The 20,256-nt window shown below is 44.6% G+C and overlaps 1 protein-coding gene across 2 annotated transcripts in view; it reads left to right on the forward strand.

Moving 5' to 3' along the window:
- The first annotated feature begins 11,498 nt into the window (after positions 1-11,498).
- ANO4 (anoctamin 4) overlaps positions 11,499-20,256 on the forward strand; it is a 448,648-nt gene continuing 439,890 nt past the window's right edge. For both annotated transcript variants that reach the window (XM_056116873.1, XM_056116883.1), the window contains exon 1: positions 11,499-11,621. In XM_056116873.1, the coding sequence (XP_055972848.1) occupies positions 11,519-11,621 (103 nt within the window). In that variant the 5' untranslated portion in view covers positions 11,499-11,518. The remainder of the gene's footprint in view (positions 11,622-20,256) is intronic.

A 20,256-nucleotide genomic window follows, 5' to 3' on the forward strand; every position in this document is an offset into this window, starting at 1 on the left:
CTCCGAGAGGGACGGAGGAATCGAACTCGGGTCGGCCATGTTGGCTGCGTGCAAGGCAGACGCCCTACCCGCTGTGCTATCGCTCCAGCCCTGATTTGTTAAGTACAGAAAAAAGAAAATGTCATATTCTTTGATATATTTAAGAGCTGGAGAGATAACACAACAGGCTGTGCACATGTTTTGCTTTTAGGAGACCCAGATATGATCTCTGGAACTGATGGTTCCCTGAGAGCTGCTGGTAGTGACCCTCTCACCCCCTGCCCGAACAGAGTGAGAGGTAGCCTGCAGATGTGGCCCAAACAACAACAGCAACAAATAAACCCACAGTTCCACATGTTTGCTTGCTGCAGTCCTGATGACTATTGGTGTATTGTCCAGAATTGATTTATACACAGATATATAGTTGATACTACACGCCTGACGCCTTCTTAAATCTGGAGAGAAAAATCACATCGAACATTGATGGATGTATTTGGTGAGAGCAAGCAATTTATAAACCAATTTGAAACAGAAAATCAAGTTAGGAGTACAGGTAAGGAAAGGCAGCTAGAAGAGGTATTTTATCACTGATAGAGCTTCTACTTATTAATCTAAGGTATAGAAAAATTCATATTATAATCGAAGAACAACTAAGTGACATAATAGGACAAAGGGAAAGAATAAAAACTAGAACTTGTTCTTTCTTGACTTTATGCAAATTAGCTCTTCCCCTGAAGATGCCCGGATAATGCAAGAACTACAAACACAGATAATAAAAGCCCCTTTTGGATACCATGCAAGGCAAGGATCCTGTGACCAACCCTGGTTCAACACCCAGCACCACATATGTCTCCTGAGCATTGCCTGTGGTCACTCCTGAGGCCAGATCTCAAGGTTTTTCCACCAGGACTGTGAGCCAAATAAAGAAATTATTGACTTAAAAAAATCAGTGAAGCTAGTTTTTATTGAAACTTATCTAGAAAGATGTGAGGGAAAAGTAAGAGAAGTACAAGTTAAAGAGAGAACACAGGTTTATCCAGAGTGGAAATAAGCAAGCAAGGAAATAGAGATAAACAAGCAAGATACTGTTCAAGGGAGAACAAGCTGATTGCTGTTTACAATGAAGAAGATTAAGATTGGGATGCTTTGGTTTGCTGCAAATGTTAATGATATATTCAAACCTGCTACAACCTGCAACGGTTTTTTAAAAATTTTTTTATAGCTTCTCTTGCCTTTTTTTTTTTTGAGAGTGGGAGGGGGTGATATGGGGGAACATTTGTCTGTACTCAGGACTTACTGCTGGCTCTGTACTCAGGGATCACTCCTAGCAGGCTATGGTACCATATATGGAGCTGAGGTTTGAATCTGGGTTGGCTTCTTACAAGGCATGTGTGCCAGTCCTCTGAGCCAGGTATAGAAAATCTTCACAGCTTAATTACAAATAAGGCCTCTGCCAAAAAAAAAAAAGGGACGGAAAATGTTTGAAAATCTCCAAAAAAATATAAATGGTCAATAAACATATTAAATTATACTCCGTTTCTTCCTCATTTTTCCTTGGTTCCTAAAATACTCAACATTGGAGCCAATTCAGAGAGCAGCCTTACCTGCTGTACTATATGGCCTCTCTCGCTCTTTTTAAAGCACAAATTTTGTGATAATTTAATGAGCAGGTAAATAAGTGCTCGAAAGCTATTTCTTAAGAAATACTTAAAGTGAAGAAGGGAAAGTGAGAGACAATGTAGCCCACTGAGCTAATTCCAGAACTCTCTGAATTGGCTCCAATGTTGAGTGTTTTAGGAATCAAGGAAGAATGAGGAAGAAACTGAGTATATTTTAATATGTTTATTGACCATTTATATTTTTTTGGAGATCTTCAAACATTTTCCGTCCCTTTTTTTTTTTTTTTTTGCAGAGACGTTATTTGCTGTGAAGATTTTCTATGCATGCCTCAGAGGACTGGCGCACATGCTTTGTATGTAGGAACCCCAGATTCAATCTTCAGCATCACATGGTCCCTCAAACACTGTGTCTATGAGAAAATTTTTTTCATTTCATTCAAGTTATCAAATTTATTGGCATGATCATATCTTAATATTCCCTTATTATCCTTTTAGCATTTATAATATTAATAGAATCTCTTATGTTTTCTATTTCTAGTATTCATAATTTTTCTATAAGTTTTGCTAGATAATTTTAATTGCATTAATATTTTGAAGAAAATACCTTTTGATTGTATAGTTTCTAATTCATTACAACTTGATTGTTTCCTATTCTTTGACTCCAGCCTCTCCTCTTTATTTCTTCTCTTGTTCTTGCTATGAAATTAATTTTATTCTTCTTGGTAGTATCTTATGGTAAAAGTTAGAGTCATTGAGTTGGGACCTCTCATAGTTTTCTAATATAACTAACCAATGATAATATATTTTACTTTATGTGCTGAGTTACCTGAATCCTGAAGATTTTAAAGATTCCACCATTTTTATTGAGTTCAAAATAGTTTCTAGTTTCTTTTGTTTGCTCTTTGACACAGAAGTTATTTAGAACAGGCTTCATTTTGTTTTAAATTGAATCATGGTGAGCTATACTTGTAAAGCTTTCATGTTTGAGTTTCGGTCATACAATGATTGAACACCCATCCCTCCACCAGTGTACATTTTCCACCAACAATGTCCCCAGTACTTATCCCCTTTTCCACTCCACCCCTCTCTCTGCCTTTATGGCAGACAATTTCCCTCTTACTCTCTCTCTAGTTATGGGCATTATGGTTTGCAATACAGATAATGAGAGGTCATCATGTTTGTCTTTTATCGACTTCCAGCATATATCTCCCATCCCAAGCGATCCCTTCAACCATCATTGATTTAGTAATCCCTTCTCTATTCCAGTTGCCTTTTCCCCCAGCTCTGGGGGAGAAGGTGACAACTGTCACTGTCCTCCCGTTGTTCATCAGTTTGCTCCAGCGGGCCCAGTTACATCTCCATTGTGACACTTGTTACTGTGTTTGGCATATTGAATACATCACAGGTATCTTGCTAGGCTTTGCCATGTGGGCAAGATACTCTCGGTAGCTTGCCGGGCTCTCTGAGAGGGGCGGGGAAGTCGAACTCGGGTCAGCCATGTCGGCCGCATGCAAGGCAAGCCCTACCTGCTGTGCTATTGCTCCAGTCCATCTAAAGTGATAAACCATAAAAATTTTTATTTTAAAACTTTTAAAAAGTTTTATTTTAAAACACCCTTTACGAAGCTAGGGTTTAGAAGTCTTTGTCTCATTTCCAAGTATTTGAGATTCCCCAGGTTTCCATCCATTTAGAGTTTAATTCTACCTTGTGGTGTTTGCATTCTTGGTTCCTATGCTTATGGAGGTTTACACTGCTTTGGCACTTTGGAATTAAGACCCATAGGGGGCGATATGGTGCTCACATCTATGCTGGTTAATTTATTGTTTTGTTTGGGCCATACCCATTGACACTCAGAGGGTTACTCCTGGTTCTGCACTCAGGAATTACTCATGGCAGTGCTTGAGAGGAACCTTATAGGATGCCGGAAATCGAATCAGGTTTGGCCTGGTTGCATGCCAGGCAAGCACCCTACCTGCTGTACTGTCTCTCTGGGCCCCACAACCTGTGTTCATCAGAGGCCACATCACCCCGCTGTGGTACTGGCACGTCCTTCTAGTTGCTTGCTGGGGCTTGCACCACAGTTTGTGGCACTTATCGCATAGTTGGTGATGGTAAGGCCAGAAATCACTCGTGGCACTAGAGGTTACAGGTAGCCGGGTTGTTACTGCCAACCAAACTGGCTAATTCCTGTGCCTGTGTCCTTGACTTCCGTATGTAAGATGAGCAGATCCAACTCCCGAGGTTCAGAAAAAAGTTTCTTTTCTATACTTTTGTGGGTGAGTTGATCCAGGTCCCTCCAGGCCGTCTAGACCTCTCTGCCTTTGCTTCCCGTGTAGATCACTCATTCTGAGACGCCCTGTGCCCTTCACTCCTCATGCTATGAGTTCTTCTACCCTGCAGTCAGTCACTGAGCTCTTTGACCTGCTCTTGGGGGTGGCCTGTAGGGTGGCTCTTTGTCCCTCTGGGGCTCCTGGATAAGACCTGTGACTTTCCTGCAGTCTGCCTAGGCACAGGGGAGGGATCAAAAAGGAAGTTCCATCCCCTGTACCCTCTTTTATATGGTTGTATCTTTGCATGCTTTGTATGCTCTCCAGCACTGCCAGGAATGAGTCTGAGAGCACTGGACCAGGAGTATCCTCTAAGCACTGCCAGGTAAGACCCCAATGCCCTCCCAAATATAGACTTATCGGAAAAGTCAAATTTCCTTCCTTCCTTCCTTCCTTCCTTCCTTCCTTCCTTCCTTCCTTCCTTCCTTGCCTCTCTCCCTCCTTCTCTTCCCTTTCCTTCTCCTATCTTCCTTCCTTCCTTCCTTCCTTCCTTCCTTCCTTCCTTCCTTCCTTCCTTCCTTCCTTCTTTCCTTCTTCCTTCTCTCTCCACTTTTTATCCCCAATATTTCAGTATATTTATCCCCAATATTTATCCCCAATATTTCAGTACTCTGGACAAACCTGCAGACTATCGAATATAGCCTGCCCACAGGGCAGAGTCTGTCAAACTCCCTGTGGCGCACCAAATATGCCAAATACCAGTAACAATGATGGGTCTCATTCTCCTAAAGAGCCTTGAATATAATCTCAGGGCTAGGATGAAAGAGACGTTACTGGGGCCTGCTCGAGGCAATCGACGAATAACAGGATGATGAATGAATGAATGAATGAATTTCAGTATTGAATACATTACTGAAAATGAGAAGGGTACATTATGAAGACTAACAAGTAGCTACCAAAGGACCTGCTTGTTCTTTGTTATGGAAGTCCAGAGGGATGTTTCCACAGGGTAAATCTCAGAAGAAAGTACAAAGTGCTCAGTGAAGGAAAGAATGATCTGAGATGACATGAAAGGCCAAATTTGTGCTATGTTGTTAACACTTGGGTCTCTGGGTTATTTCACCAAATGGAGAAACCTTAGTTACAGTTCATGGAGAACTGGGAAGCTCTTTCATTTGGCTTCTCATTTCAGGACTCTGCAATCACTTCATTTTTACTTTGTCTCTGGGATTTTGCTCACTTTTTCTTACTTAGTCTCTCTTTCTACAGTGCAGGCAAAATATTTTTTCACCTCATGACCTTACTCTTCTCAGTAGGCAGTTGACAAAACCCATTCATCATTTTTATTGGTGACTGGTTTATTTATTTTGGATGATTTGGGTTGATGTTATTTTAAAATCCTTTGGCATTTACCACCTCTCTCCATTTGTTTGGAGTATATGGACAATTCCCTGATGTCCACTTTCACTGCTCTCAGCGGGGAATTAGAAGCTAAATACATTCAGGTTCAGGATTGTTTTGTTAAGTGTCGAGATAGGCAAGTGGATTGAATGGTTCAGGGTGGAGGGATATGAAATGGAACTGGGTATATCAATGCCAGCCTCAAGTATTGAAGCAGCCCCATCCTCACTCATAATGAACAGGTCCTGCTCCCCAACTCACATTATCTAACACCTTAGTTCCCTAAGACTTCCCCACAAACCTACATCTAAAATAAATCTGGCAGCTCTGGGGGTCCTATAGCCATTAATGTACACCTGACTGTTTAATCAAAAGGAATAAAAGGCTCAGTATTCCCCACTACTTAAGCATGGTGCAACTGTTGAATTCTGGATGGAATCATAGAAAAATGATAAACCAGATTCAATACCTGTTGAGAATTGTTGGAAAGATTTTATACAGATGAACTTATCCAACCCCTTCAACTGTTACGATGGAAATGTATTCTCTGTGTCTTTGGTTTTATAACATGTACTCCAAACAGATAATTTTGCTTGTAGGTGGAAATAACGGAAAGATGCATACCCTGTCTACACTTTGTTTTTTTCCTTAAGCCTGTATTTATTTTTTAAAAATTGAATCACAGTGAGACATAGTTACAAAATTGTTCATGATTGGGTTTTATACATATAATGTTCCAAAACTCCTCCCTTCACCAGAGTACATTTCCCTCCACCAATGTCCCCAGTTTCTCTCCCACCCCCAATCACCTTCCCTCACATCCTATCACCTCGCCTCTATGACAGGCACTCTGTACTTTGGATGAATCTCCCTGTTCAAGCTAAGAAAATGCTGATTTTAGGAAACCCTTTGTAGCCATACTGATAAGGTACCATGATGTACACACACCTGCACAGCTTGGTGCCTGCCCTCTCTGACCGTTGGTTGGGCCTAGTCATGCTGGCAGATAAGGCGCCACAATATACGTGACCACAAATAGCTTGAGCATGAAGCACAGTAATGATGAATTTTCTGTAATGCCCTATAAAATCAGGCTCTTGGACCCTTGAGCTTTGATTAAGTTTTCAGGTGCTTGCCTAGCCTAGACCCATCCACCTGATCAAACGATGTAAATAGGGACTTCCTTGTTCTCCTGCCATAGATTGTCTCAGTGTGCTTGATTAAGCAGACTTCTCATGTAACACATCAACCCTCTCCTGCGGCTGTTATCACCATCCCTGCTTATAGAGGAGGAACTGAGGTGCAGTTAATTACTTGCTCAAGAGCATCTAACTCTTGGTGGGATTTGGAATTTGAACTTAAGCTGAGCCCAGAAACAGGGCTTTCTTCTGTCTCTTTTCTGTGAGTTTCCCAAAGCAATAAACATTTATCTGGCTCCTACCATGGACAGGTACTGAGGGTGAAATAAAGAAAATTAAGACCTCAGTCTGTCTGCAGAGTTTATCAAGTACTGAATTGTAGCCAAGTTCATCCATTCCTGTTCTGGACAATACAGGGCCACCCAGCCTGGTCCTGTCCGTGACTGAGAAAATACCAACTATAGATGATTCTTAGCTAATGATCTCTGCTGCAGATCAGAAAGAGAGTGTTTTCATAGACTGCTTTCTAGGAAAGCTAATTTTGACACAAAAACTTCTGCTTTTCTGATTGAGATGCACATTTCTGATAATATTTTTCATAAATATGAACTCAGAGTATGAAGAATCAATTTGGACCAGGTCATAATGATCCTGAATATAAAATGTTTTTACCTCAACAGTCCATGCAGAGTCTGATGATGAGAAGTGCTTCTGTGTTAAGGAAAGAACAAACTTTTCACTTTTTAATATAACAACACACAGCATAAAGCATGTTAGAGGGAAATTTAATTGAATCTTAAAATTAATTTTCTCTGTAGGAATGCATGGTTTTCCCTAACACTGCCCTTTGTCCCAAGTAAATTCAACCTTATCTTAAATCTGTCGAGTAGCCACAAGAATATCAAGGTGATGTGTTCCATCAGAAAAAGCATGAGGAACAAAAGCATTCATGCAAGGAAAATGCACAAGGCCTATCTCCCAGCACATTACCTTTGTCTCTTATAATTGAAGAGAGAAAATTGTGACACTTGAGAAATGGCGCCGGGAAGCCTGAAACAGTTCCCTCTTCCTTAAGACTAAACCCATCCTTCATGTTGACTTTCACACTTGGTTTCAACTGACTAATATAATTTGGAAAACCTGATGTAGTCGCCTCCCTGCCCTAGCATCTTCCGCATCTTCCTGCAGTTCAGTACAACTTCTCTATTTTTCCTACTACTGAAAATCTGACGAAAATGGTGGGTACCTGGATCCCTGAGAAAACAGTGTCAGTCTACATCCAGTTCTGAGTGTCATTTTCAGAATACTTGTGAATCCCCAGGATTCTATGGAGATTCTGTGGTCACTTTCCTTACGGCTCCAGTTCCAGGGTAATTGCATGGATCCCCGAATCAGACATCGCAGCTCCCACACAGTGCTCTGCTCTGGCCAAAGTGTGTTGTATAATCTCATCCAGATGGTTGCAATCTACAGAATAGACTTACCAATGACTCACATTTCCGAAGCAGTGAGCCCTTCAATGACTCCATCCCATATAATCAAATTATGTTTTTCCTCTCACAGTAAGTCTTCCAGCTAATATTTGCTGAGTACTCTGAATGGATCAAATAAGGTGCCAGGTGTTGAGATACACTGAATTAGAAGACATGGTCCCCACTTCCCAGTGAAGGAAAGAATGTAAACAGATGATGACGTGATATGGTCAGTACTGTAATATAAATAGAACGTTTGCGTGGGTGCAGAAGTGGACAGTAATGTCATGTACATGCAGATAAGTCAATAGCAGCAAGATTTTATGGTGTTTAATTTGCTTCAAGATTACTGATGGTCAAACTGATTATAGGTTAAAGGAGAAAGAAAATCACATTTTTTAAGAAGAAATAGTTTTGAAGAATTAGTATTTGTAGTTACTAAAATATAAAAGTAAATTGTTATTTTTACCCATAACTTTCGACCCTAGAATGTAGAAAGGAGAAGAACAGAGAGGGAAAGAAATTGGGGGTGAGGGTGGGGTGGTTCACAGGTAAAAAGAAGATGGGAAGTAATGGGGATTCAGGAGCCAAGGGCGTCAACATATCTGTGCTTTGTGAGCGGAATTCGGAGATATACCCAAAGCTCAGTGTCAATAACACTGAAAGCAGGAGATCCAAACTATAAGAACCAAATTTTAACAATATGCCTGTCAAGGAGGCAGGCTGTTGGCTGGGCAGATGGGAGGGAACCTTGGGACACTGGTGGAGGGAAGTTGACACTGGCGGTGGAACTGGTGTTAGAAAAGTGTATATGCCTAAAACTCAACTATGAATAACTTTGTAAATCACAAAGTTCTAATAAATAAAAATTTAAAATGTTCATCACAGTGGTATCTTGTGAAATTCAACCTTAAAATCATGTGCAGGCAGTTGGCAGTAAGTCGGATTGTTGAAGAGCAGAGCTTGCGGTAAAGAAGAGCTTGTTTTCTTTCATCTATCATCCAAAAGGAAAAAACGAAAAGCACTTTCTTGGAAAGATTTAGAACCCTGCCTACCTCAAGGTTGAGGCCCTTCATAGTTTACTCCTGGCAAATGAATAAAACATAAGATAAATTTGAATGAGCAGTCATTCTTCTAGAAATTTTACTAGCAGCCACACACATCCTGGACCTCAACTTTAAATGCCATTTTCTCAGGGAAGTCATCTGTGAATCCTGCAAGGACAGCGGTGGATGCTGGGGGAATTTCATCACAGTGTCCCGAGTGATTCTTTGTTCCCCTCAAGAACCTGAAGCCCTTCTCAACAGGCAGCTTTGAGACTCAGAACACACCTGCTGCACCAGGGCTGAGAGCTGGCAGTTCTGAGCCAAGCCAACAAAGGAAGGAGGTGTCTCTGTGACAAGTCTCTCTCTCTCTCTCTCTCTCTCTCTCTCTCTCTCTCTCTCTCTCTCTCTCTCTCTCTCTCCCTCCCTCCCTCCCCCCTCTAACCTTCATGTTGGAAATGGCAAAGAGTTGGAGAGTAGCATTAAGCCATTAAGCGCATAGAAGTCTGGGTAGCCTTAAGAGGCTACACTTCCGTTCCGGCTAAGTAGAAAAAAGAATTAAAAGTGCAATTTGTAAGTCATTTTAATTGTCCTTCCTTTATGACACTAGCAGAACTGGGAACTCTTATGATGGGAAAGAACTGGAAGGTAGAAGATAATTTCCGCATCAGTGGGCTCCAGCCTACACCCAGAGGAGATGTTCCAGGCTCAGGCCCAGGGGTATGATGGACCCGTCTTAGCTGCACCAGACGACAGCGAGCACCCCTGCCTGCAGATCGCCTAGAAGTTCTAGGCGGTGAATTCAGGCTGAGGGAGGCAGAACTGCAGAGCTGCCGGCCTTGGTCCTGGATCAGTATGCTTAGACCCATGGCCGTGTTTCCAAATCCTAACCGGGTGGTGGGACTCAGACGGTGGCTGAAGGGAAAGTAGGCTGTGTGGAAAGCTTACCCTGGAGCCATTCGGGGTGGGGAGCAGGGCAACCTCGCACAGTGAGCAGAGTCCAGGCAAGAGGCTCCGTCCAGTCCCCGTGCCACCCCGGGGACGATACAGGGCGCGCAGGGTAGCAATAATTCGAGTGACTGCCACTTGGCAGGGAGAATGAAGACTCAGAGAGAGAGTAAAGCAAAAACAGGGGCACCCTCTGGTGCTGGGCTGGGTGAGACGGAGTAAAAGGTCCACATTCTTAGCACCCCTCACTTCCACCCACGGTGCAGTTCCACACCAAACTGGAAGCGCAGGAGAGCGCGTGGGAAGTCGACGGGGGACTCCGTAGTGGGTCCCGCGGAGCCCGACCGCTCGGAAAGCTTCCCGGGAAAGCGGGACGTCGCGGTCCTCTCGCTGTCCCCACCCCAAATGCCCGGGCACATCTGGAAAGATCAACATCTCCCCTGGTCCGCAGCGCCTCGCAGTCGGTTAGGTTTTTTTTTCCCCCCCAATCCCCCTCCCCCTTCCCTCCTCCACCACGATTCCCTCCCCGCAATCAGCTCGGCTCACCACGTGGTGTGGACGTAAACTCTGGGGATGATCACCCCGCCTGGGATGCCCCCCCACCCCGCGGGTGGCATTGAGTGTTCTACCCTTCTCTCCAGTTCCTTCCTCTCTCCTGGCCCTGGGTGCCCGCCCCGGCTAGTTCTGCACCCCAATTTCTCAATTCCAAAGGGAGAACCTGCACACTGGGCTGCGGAGGGCGGGGTTGTGGATGGCGGGGGGCTTCCAGGGAGCGCGGACACTCAGAATTTCAACAGAAATTGAGTTCCGGGGCCGGAGCTACGGTAGAACAGCGGGCAAGGCGCTTGCCTGGCACGCAGGATTCCGCCCCCGACACCCCTGAGCATCGCCGGAGTGATCCCTGAGCGCAGAGCCAGGAGACCGCCCTGAGCACTTCCGAGCCCCCAAAGAAAGAAAAACCCAACAAAACAAACCAGAACCCTCCAAAAACTTGAGTCCGCCTTCTGATCGAGGCGCGGGGTGATGAGAGTCGGAGAGGATGCTCTGGTCACTAGCCCTGCGGGGAGACAAGATGCGGGAGTGACGGAGGCGGGACGCTGTGTGGGACAGAGCCAAACGGTTTCGAGTTAGAGATCGGGGTTAGGGGGCCCAGGACGTTATTAATAACGCAAGTCGGCAGGATATATTTCTTAATAGCGCAACTCTCCCGGGCCGCAAACCCTCCGAACGCCGTGCGCCTTCGGGTCGCAGACGCCCGGCCCCACCCCCCTGCGCCCCGAGAGGCGGCGGAGAGGCGGAGCGCCCCTGAGAAAGGAGCTGAAATCTCGAGGTCCGGGACCCCTAGGGGTCCTGCAATAGCCCGCCTCTTCCCTCCCTGCCCCCCGCCGCCCTCACATCGAGGGACACACACCCCCCTTCCCCCGCTCCGCCTGCGCCCGGCTCCGTGCGCCCGCATCTGCCGCGCGCCCGCGTGCAGCACCTCCCACTGTCGGCTTCGCCCCTCCTCTCGGCGGCCGCGCGTCCGGCGCCGCGGGTTCAATCCCCGCCGGGCCCCGCAGAGCCCCGCACCGCTCCCTCCCAGGCCGATCGCGGCGGCCGCACTGGGCATGCTCAGCAGCCGGGCGCCGGGCAGCCGCGGGAGCCGAGCGCATGCACTCGCCGGGCCGGGCGCCGGCCGTCCAGGGGACCCGAACCGATGCCCCGGCCAGCCTGGGCAGGACGCGGGCCAGGATGGCCTCCCTCACCGCCTACGGTAAACTGCCGGCCGTCGCAGGCGAACGGGGCGAGCGGGGCCCGGGAGCCGTCCAAGAACCCCCCCCCCCTCCGAAAAACTTTGGGGTTCGGCTTCCGAGGGTCTGGGGTGGGGGGAACCGGCTGCCGCCGCGCGCCTGGGTCTGGGGTCCCCGGGGATGGAGGCGTGTGGAGGGGTTCGCTCTTTTGCCGGGTAGAAGGAAGGAGGCAGTTTGCAAAAAAAGAGTCGGTGGTACCTAGCACCTACCGTTAGGGGAGGTATCTGGGCGTTTCGGTTGTTGTAGAAAATTTCCACTTGCTTCGTCCCACCGAGGGGAAGGGCTGCCGAGCCCTCGGCTCAGGGTGCAGGCTTGGAGTTCGGTCGTTTGCCTTCCGTTAGCGCTTATCTTGTCCCTCGCTGACCTTGGGCAAGTTATTTCAACTTTTCTGTTCTTGCTTGTCTCCATCTGAACATTAGGGCTGAGAACATCTCTCTGACAGAAGCTAGGAGGTTAAAAGAATTTGCACCCAAATGTGTTTTTAAGGCAAAATAATATATATATGTATATATACATATGCACATATATATCAGTTTGAAAATGAATGCTCTGGGGAACAGAAGGCATGCCCCCTTTCTTTGATGTGTAAAGAAATATATGCAGTATTTTTTTTTTAATTATAGTCTTATGTAGGGAAACGGTAGCACAGTGAAGGTTTTCAGACTCAGCTAGAATCTCGGCTGGGCAAAGCCGAGGCGTTTAATCAACATTCTTCCTGCTTGTGTGGGGAAAGCGGTTCTCTCTAGTCCTGAATCAGAGATGCTGCCTACGGGGTAGACAGAAAAGCGCCTCTTGCCTTCTCCTGGCTTGCTGTCTGGTGCTGTGAGAATTCACCCAGCTTGGAGGTTTTAGCAGGAAAGTAATAAATAACTGCTGGGAAACCTTTTGGTAGGGACATCTTTTGCCCTGGGATTATGGGGAGGAAGATTGCTATATTGTCTGGAGACTGTCCTCCAGGCCCAGGGTGTCTTTACCAAGGTTATAAGAGGGTCTCTCTCTCTCTCTCTCTCTCTCTCTCTCTCTCTCTCTCTCTCTCTCTCTCTCTCTCTCTCCACACCCCCGCTTAAATTAATGACTCAGAAGGTCTTCATTATTTGTGGTTGTTGTTTGAAAACCACTAACACTGGGCAAATGACAGATAACTTATTAGTGTCCTTTTTATTTTATTTTAATCTTTAAGAAAAATATCCAGACTGTCTTTTTTTTGGATGTCATTTCCTACCCCCCCCCCCCCCCCGCACATTTAATGCATGGCGCTGTTCTTGGGTTACCATCTGGGCATAATTCAGTATTCTGATGGTGTATAAGGCACATTCATGGGGAGAAAGCTATTTTTAATACCTTTCCTATCAGAGGGATATAACTTCTGGTTTTCACATCTTGTTAGATTTCATATGCCACTGTCCCTTGGATACTGTCAGTAATTGGTTTACATAATAATCAGTTCTAAAAATTCCTAGAAGCCTTAAAAGCTTAATTGGGCACCCAGGTGGAGAACACAAAGTCAGAAATGAAATTCTTTTTGAAATGCGAACATACTTCATTCACTAAAGGAAAGATTGGGGGCTGAAGAGATAATACAGCAGGTAAGGCACTTGCCTTGCATAAAGTTGACCCGGGTTCTATCCCCTGCATCTCTTATAACCCCCTGAGTACTTCCAGGAGTGATCTCTGGGCACAGTCAGGTGTGACTCAAAAACAAAAAATAAATAAAACAGATTTTAATAAATGTACATTTATTAAATGTGAATTTATTTATTTTCATACATTTTAATAAATGTATTAAAATCTGTGCTATTTAAAATACATTTCTTAACATCTGTTTCCCCTCTCTTAAAGAGTTGGCCCCAAAATACGTATCAATTCTCTGTAGAGACCAAAGTTTTGGCTGGACAAGATGATTTAGTTCATAGGGTTTTCAACATACTGAACAAGTTAATGGAAACATCTTAACACATTCAATATATTCTCTACCAGCTGAATGCTGTCAAGATCATTATCTGATGGAGCATGGGCTCTGGAGCCTTCCACAAATCATCGCTCTGAAAATACAGTCACTTTAATTGAATTTTGGTTTGGCTATCATGACGGGGCACAATCTAAGTGTCTTGCCTGGAATTTAGAGAGTTTGAATTTTACATTCATCTGACTGACTTTTAATAAATGCCTTAGACCTATCTTTAGCACAGGGGCTGCCAAGAGAATGAACAGTTGTGCTATAGACCATGTGTCTTAGGTTCCTAAGCTGAGACAGAGAAATTTAGCTGAAGTATGCATTTCATTAGCAGCACCCCTGATCAACCTTACTTGCTTCCAAGTTGGCTTTTTGTTTGTTTTTCGATCCTGTATCAGGTCACTTGTTCTTTGTCTGATGTTAGCATGGATTTTTTATTTTTCTTCTTAAACTTCAAGCATCTTTCTAAGACTCCTGGATTTTAGAAATATAGAATGAAACGGGAGTAATCAATATTCATAATGTATCTCCCAATAATTTTGTTGAAGAAAACAATGCAAAGATATCTGAATTTTTTTCTTTTACTGCCTTGAACTTCTGGACTCACTAGTATTTTTTTCTTTTCTTGTCCTTTCAGTGCTTTTTGGGTTATAAGTGAGTGTAGCTCATTATATAACCATGTGCTTGACACCAAGGCTGGTTGATGTGACTTAGAGAGAAATGACTGGGGCTTGATCTTGGTCACACAGGAGACAGCACAGAGGGCCTCTGGCTGCAGGGCAGTTTCATCTTCTGGCCAGGCAGTTCCATCCTCTAGCAACACTGACTTTTGAGCACCAATAGGGTTTCCCTGGTGGGGATCCCTGGATCTGCAGGGTGCATTGGGCACAGCCAGTTCAAGTGTCACTGGACATTCAAGTATCACCGGAAGTGGAGCACAGTGAGCTGTTAGAGACAGGGAAAGCCTCTTGAATAAACCTGATGGAAGAACGGATGGCAATAACCCTTTATGAGGACAAAGGAAGAACATTCTGGCAGAGGGAGCTGGAAGTGCAAACGCCCCAAGGTTGCTCTGAGTTTGTCTTATTCAGGTCTAGATTTTCTCCCTCCTCAAGTCCCCCCTAACCCTTCCAGCCACTCCAGTCTCTCTTTATCTATGTGATTTTAAAGCTTTCACTGTGATTTTCATTTTTCTCTGAATTGTGTAAGGCAGGAAGGAAACCCAGTCCAAGCCAGCATTGCTCTGATGACTCTGACTCCCTGCATTTTCCTTCGGCCTAATCTTAAGTGGCTGCTTCTTTGTGAACTCCCTCGGTTGGTGTTTGCTGCATTCTCCCTTCCCTTGATGATCTTGCAGCCTTTCAGATTGATGGAAACCCACTGCATTCTACACTGGTGTTGTCTTTTTTTTTTAAACCAACAAAAACCTTTCTATTTGTGACCCCCTTTTTGCTTGAGAAATGCAACCTGGGTGAGCGTTTTGCCCAAACCAAATCCCAGTGTTTGATTTTTAAATTGATTTTTAGGTTATTGCACATCTAGAATGTTTTCCCTGAGTGGCCATTTTTTTTTCATGACCACTCTTCTTCCCCCAAACACACACACACACACACACACACACACACACACACACACACTCTTCAGTTACGAAGTGAGGGTCCAGGACTGGAGAGATAATATAGCGCAGTCAGGACTCATGCCTTGCAAGCTGCTAAACTAGGGTTTGATTTCCATATGGTACCCCGATCCCTGCCAGGAGTGATCCCTGAGCACAGAGCCTGGAGTAAACCCTGAGCATCACCAGGTATAATCCAAACAAACAAATAAGCAAAGCAGTGAGAGTCCAGACCATGGTTGTCCTCTTAGCAGGAGGCCTGAGGACCATGGTGGCCGAGGTTGTGTGGTCTGAGTATCAGCGTGGGATGTGTTGAGACATACACACGAACCCTGACGCCTCTTGGTGCGTTTGCTCCTCTACATCTCAGAGCAATCTAGAAGAAAGTAGTTCCCCTGAAGATGTGGCTTCACACCGCCATGAGAGAATAAACCAGGGCTGGGTGTGGCCCCTGTGTGCTGCTGTTATTACAGAGCAGTAACAACAACAAAAGAAAGGAGACTCGTGTTATCCCCAAGAACATTTGAAGAAATTGAGGGACAGATAGGTTGAGGAATTAGTGGGGGCACAAATGAAAACTAGAGAGTTTGATCGTGCAGCTGGGGGTAACTTGGAGGGATAAGACCTGTCTTTATTTCTGTGCTTATTGTCTCCTGCACAGGCTCCTCCCCCGTAGGTTGTACTTGTATTTGATGGTGTAGAGAGAGTGGGCCACAGTCTTAAAACCCCAATTCATCTTGTTATTTGCAAATCTTTCAATTGCAAATAACAAGGAAAAGAACTTTTGTACTTCAGAAAGCTCAGTCTAGGACTGGAGTGATAGTACCTCAGGTAGGACACTTACCTTGCTTGCCGCTAACCTGGGTTTGATTCCTGGCACCCCATAGGGTCCTCTGAGCCCACCTAGAATGATCCCTGAGTGCAGAGCCAGAAGGAATCCTTAAGTCTAGCTGGGTTTGGCACCCCTCCCTTCCTCCCTCACTCACTGTCATGGTCACGGTCCTCCCGTTGTTCATCGATTTTCTTGAGCGGGCCCAGTAACGTCTCCATCATGAGACTTGTTACTGTGTTTGGCATATCGAATATGTCACGGGTAGCTTGCCAGGCTCTGCCGTGCGGGCGAGATACTCTCGGTAGCTTGCCGGGCTCTCCGAGAGGGGCGGAGGAATCGAACTCGGGTCGGCCATGTTGGCTGCATGCAAGGCAAACGCCCTACCCGCTGTGCTATTGCTCCAGCCCACCTCCCTCACTACACACACACACACACACACACACACACACACACACACACACAAAACTCAAGTGTAGAGCAAAAGTGTCCCTTCCAGGTAGTAAAATCAGTTGTATGCAAACTCACCGGAACACATACTTTATCCCAAAATCAATCGTGGGAGCTATTTGATGATGCTTCTGGTTTCCGCCCTTGGTCCTTAGTGTACTTGTTAGTTTGCAAAGCAGGTACTCCTGGGCAGCATTGATTAGGATCCTGTTGATGAAGAACCACAGTGGAGCAGCTATAGATTACTCTTTGACCTTCAGCCCTTTCCATTTTCACCAGTTTCTGTCTGGGGAAAAAAATAGAAATTAGATTTTGGTCCTGTGAAGAAGCGTTTTCATCTCAACCTTTAGAACATCGTGTTCTTGCTGGGCTGGAGACGTAGTGCAGAGGTTTAGGTACTTATCTTGTGCTCGGCTGACCCTAGTTCGACCGCAGTACTGCTATGATCCCCCGAGCACCATCAAGAGTGACCCTCAGAGCACCACCAGATGTAGCTCCAAATCAAAGACAAAAACAGAGATAATATTACCTTCTGGGCCAGGGATGTGGCTCAGTGGTATGTATGTGCCTTGCATGCATGAGACCTGGGTTTGATCTCCAACATGGTAAACAAACATGTTCTTAGTAGTATAGAATTCTTTTCTGTTAGAAAATAGACAATGCACAGCTACCAAGGAAGTTTCTAGGTCCAGTTAACTCAACATGTGTTTTGCTAACAGAGGAATTCTGACGCTTGAGAAGTCTGAACAAAAACCAATACTGTTTCCATGAATCTTCCATTGTAAGGGTAAGACACTTCTTCACTGCCTGGAAGAAGTGAAAATAAAATACAGAACCTTCAATATCAAACAAGTAGGAAGTAAAAGAAAGGAAACATTGGTTTATTTTTCTCTACTTAGAGTTCAGGAAAAGGCTTGTCATCACCGTCCTTTTGAAAGTAGAATCCAAGGGAAATTGGGATAATGAGTGGCGGGCATAGCATTTAGAGTGCCAGGGTGGTGAATAAAATAATTGGAAGCTCACCAGAGGTGCTGGAAAACATGTCTTGTGCCTTCTGTGCATTATATAGAGCCAGGTGCTGTATTCACAAGCTGGATATAGGGGGGCCAGAATTGGAAGTCTGGCTTGAGTGTGGGGCCATGAAAGGTGAAGATGCTACTATTTTAACTTGTACCTGCTCCAAAGATCACATGAAAAAGCAAGTGCAAAAATTTATGCAAACCTAGAATATTTTATAGTAATATTATTTACATATATATTACTATGTTATATTTATTGTCTGTAATATTGTAACAGAGTTCTGTTTTTATAGGGAAAAACTCTTGATTGGAAAAAGTCTTTCTGCACTCTTTGTTTTATCTTTTTGTTTGTTTTTTGGGTCACACCTGGCAATGCTCAGGGGTGCTCGGGGACCATATGAGATGCCAGGGATCTACCCTGCTTGCAAGGCAAACGCCCTCCCCTCTGTACTGTCCCTTCAGCCCTCTTTGACTTGTCTTAAAGAGAAAGATTTTTTTTGGGGGGTGTCACACGTGGTGATGCACAGGGGTTGCTCCTAGCTCTGCACTCAGGAATTATTCCTGCCGGTGCTCAGGGGACCATATGGGATGTTGGGGATCAAACCCAGGTCGGCCTCATGCAAGGCAAACTGTACTATATCTCCAGCCCCTCTTAAAGAGAATCTTAAAGAGGTTGTAAAGAGGTCTTAGAGAGACCTTACAAGGCATCAGTTTCTACCAGGGGCAGTGGAGTGTGCAGGCAAAAGTGCATCCTTCAAATGAATGGATTTCAGTCATGTGTGATGGAGAAAGCCAAGGCCCAGAGAGGTAAGATGAGGAGATACATGTCACATGTTATTGGGAGAGAAAGGCTTTGATTCTGAACATTTTTATGATCCAACATAATATACACAAGCATGGAATAAATATTTTTCTAGGAGCACAAATATACATATGTATACATATATCTGTGTACCACAATGTACATTTATTTACTGGTAGAGTCTGAAGAACATTTTATAAACAATTTAAAGTTATTGAATCAAATACAGTTGTAGCTTGCTCTATATAAGGAATATATATTTTATGAATTAAGTAGTATTTTCAGTACACAACTATGTAGCACTGTAGCACTGCCCTCACGTTGTTCATCGATTTGCTCGAGCGGGCCCAGTAACGTCTCCATCATGAGACTTGTTGTTACTGTGTTTGGCATATCGAATATGTCATGGGTAGCTTGCCAGGCTTTGCCCTGTAGCTCGGTAGGAGGAATCGAACTGAGGTCGGCTATGTTGGCTGTGTGCAAGGCAAACGCCCTACCCACTGTGCTATTGCTCCAGCCCACAAGTATAAGTAATAAATAATAAGGTAGTTAACACCATGGTGTTTAGCAATGCATCTTTTCTCTGGTGGATTTTTGAGTTTTATCTGTGTGTATAAGCAGGTTGAAAATCCATTTTAGGGTTAGCACCGGCTTATATCCCCGGCAACCCGTAAACTCCCCCAACCTCACCGCAGTGATCCCCAAATACAGAGCCAGGAGTGAGCCCTGAGCATAGTAGGGTTTGACCTAAAACCAAAACAAACAAACAAACAAACAAACAAACAAAAACTCTAAAAACAAAAAACAGAGTACATTTTAGGGTCAGAGAGCTAGTTGAGGGGTTGAGTGCTCACCTTGCTCATGGCCAGCCCTGCTTGAATTCCCAGCACCAGATATAGTCCCTGAATGCTGCCACGAGTGATCCCTGAGCACAGAGCCAGGAGCAATTTCTAAGCACTTTCAGGTGTGGTCCCCAAAACAAAATGTCTTTAAAGGACTTAGTTAAAACATTCTTTTCTTTTTCAAAACTTTGCTTTGTCTTTGCTTTCTGCGGGCGAGATGATCGCCCAGGCTTTGCGAAGTGTGGGGAGGTTTCACTTCCGCCCAGGCTTAAGTCTCCCAGATCAGTAGTTTCATCACTAGCCCGAGTGGTATATATGTTTTCAACACTGGATTCTACAATACTACATGAAATTCTATTTTATACTTGGATCTTATCGGGCTGGAGCGATAGCACAGTCGGTAGGGCGTTTGCCTTGCACATGGCTGACTCGGGTTCGATTCCTCCATCCCTCTCGGAGAGCCCAGCAAGCCACCAAGAGTATCCTACTCCCACGGCAGAGCCTGGCAAGCTACCTCTGATATATTCGATATACCAAAAACAGTAAAAAGTCTCATAATGGAGACGTTACTGGTGCCCACTTGAGCAAATCGATGAACAATGGGAGGACAGTGCTACAGTGCTACTTAGTTCTTGTCAGAAATGCAGGGGTTCCTTACAGCTCACAACAATGGCAGGTGCAGTCTCAGGCCGACTGCTGAGCTCCAAACTTCATTTTAACAAGTGATTCTGGGCCAAGACTTTTAAAAATTAATTTTTTATTAAAAACACCGTGAGTTACAAAGTTGTTCATTATACAGTTGTTTCCAGCATTTAGTGTTCCAACACTACCAGTGTGAGCTTCCCTCCACCAATATCCCCAGTTTTCCTCCCAATACGAATCTACCCCTTAGGCATAAAACAGATTTACTTTATATTGCTTATTCCAAAAAAACTTTAAGAACTGGAAATAGGATGATCAGAAAATAAATAAGGAAGGCCATTAGTGATTACTTATGATTTTGACCTATACAAATAAGAAAATTAAAGGCATTTTAATAAAATACAAAAAATGCTTACTCTCATTTACATATATATGTTTTCAACTC

The sequence above is a fragment of the Sorex fumeus genome, unplaced genomic scaffold (genome assembly GCF_029834395.1).
Source record: "Sorex fumeus unplaced genomic scaffold, SorFum_2.1 ptg000003l, whole genome shotgun sequence".
Taxonomy (NCBI): domain Eukaryota; kingdom Metazoa; phylum Chordata; class Mammalia; order Eulipotyphla; family Soricidae; genus Sorex; species Sorex fumeus.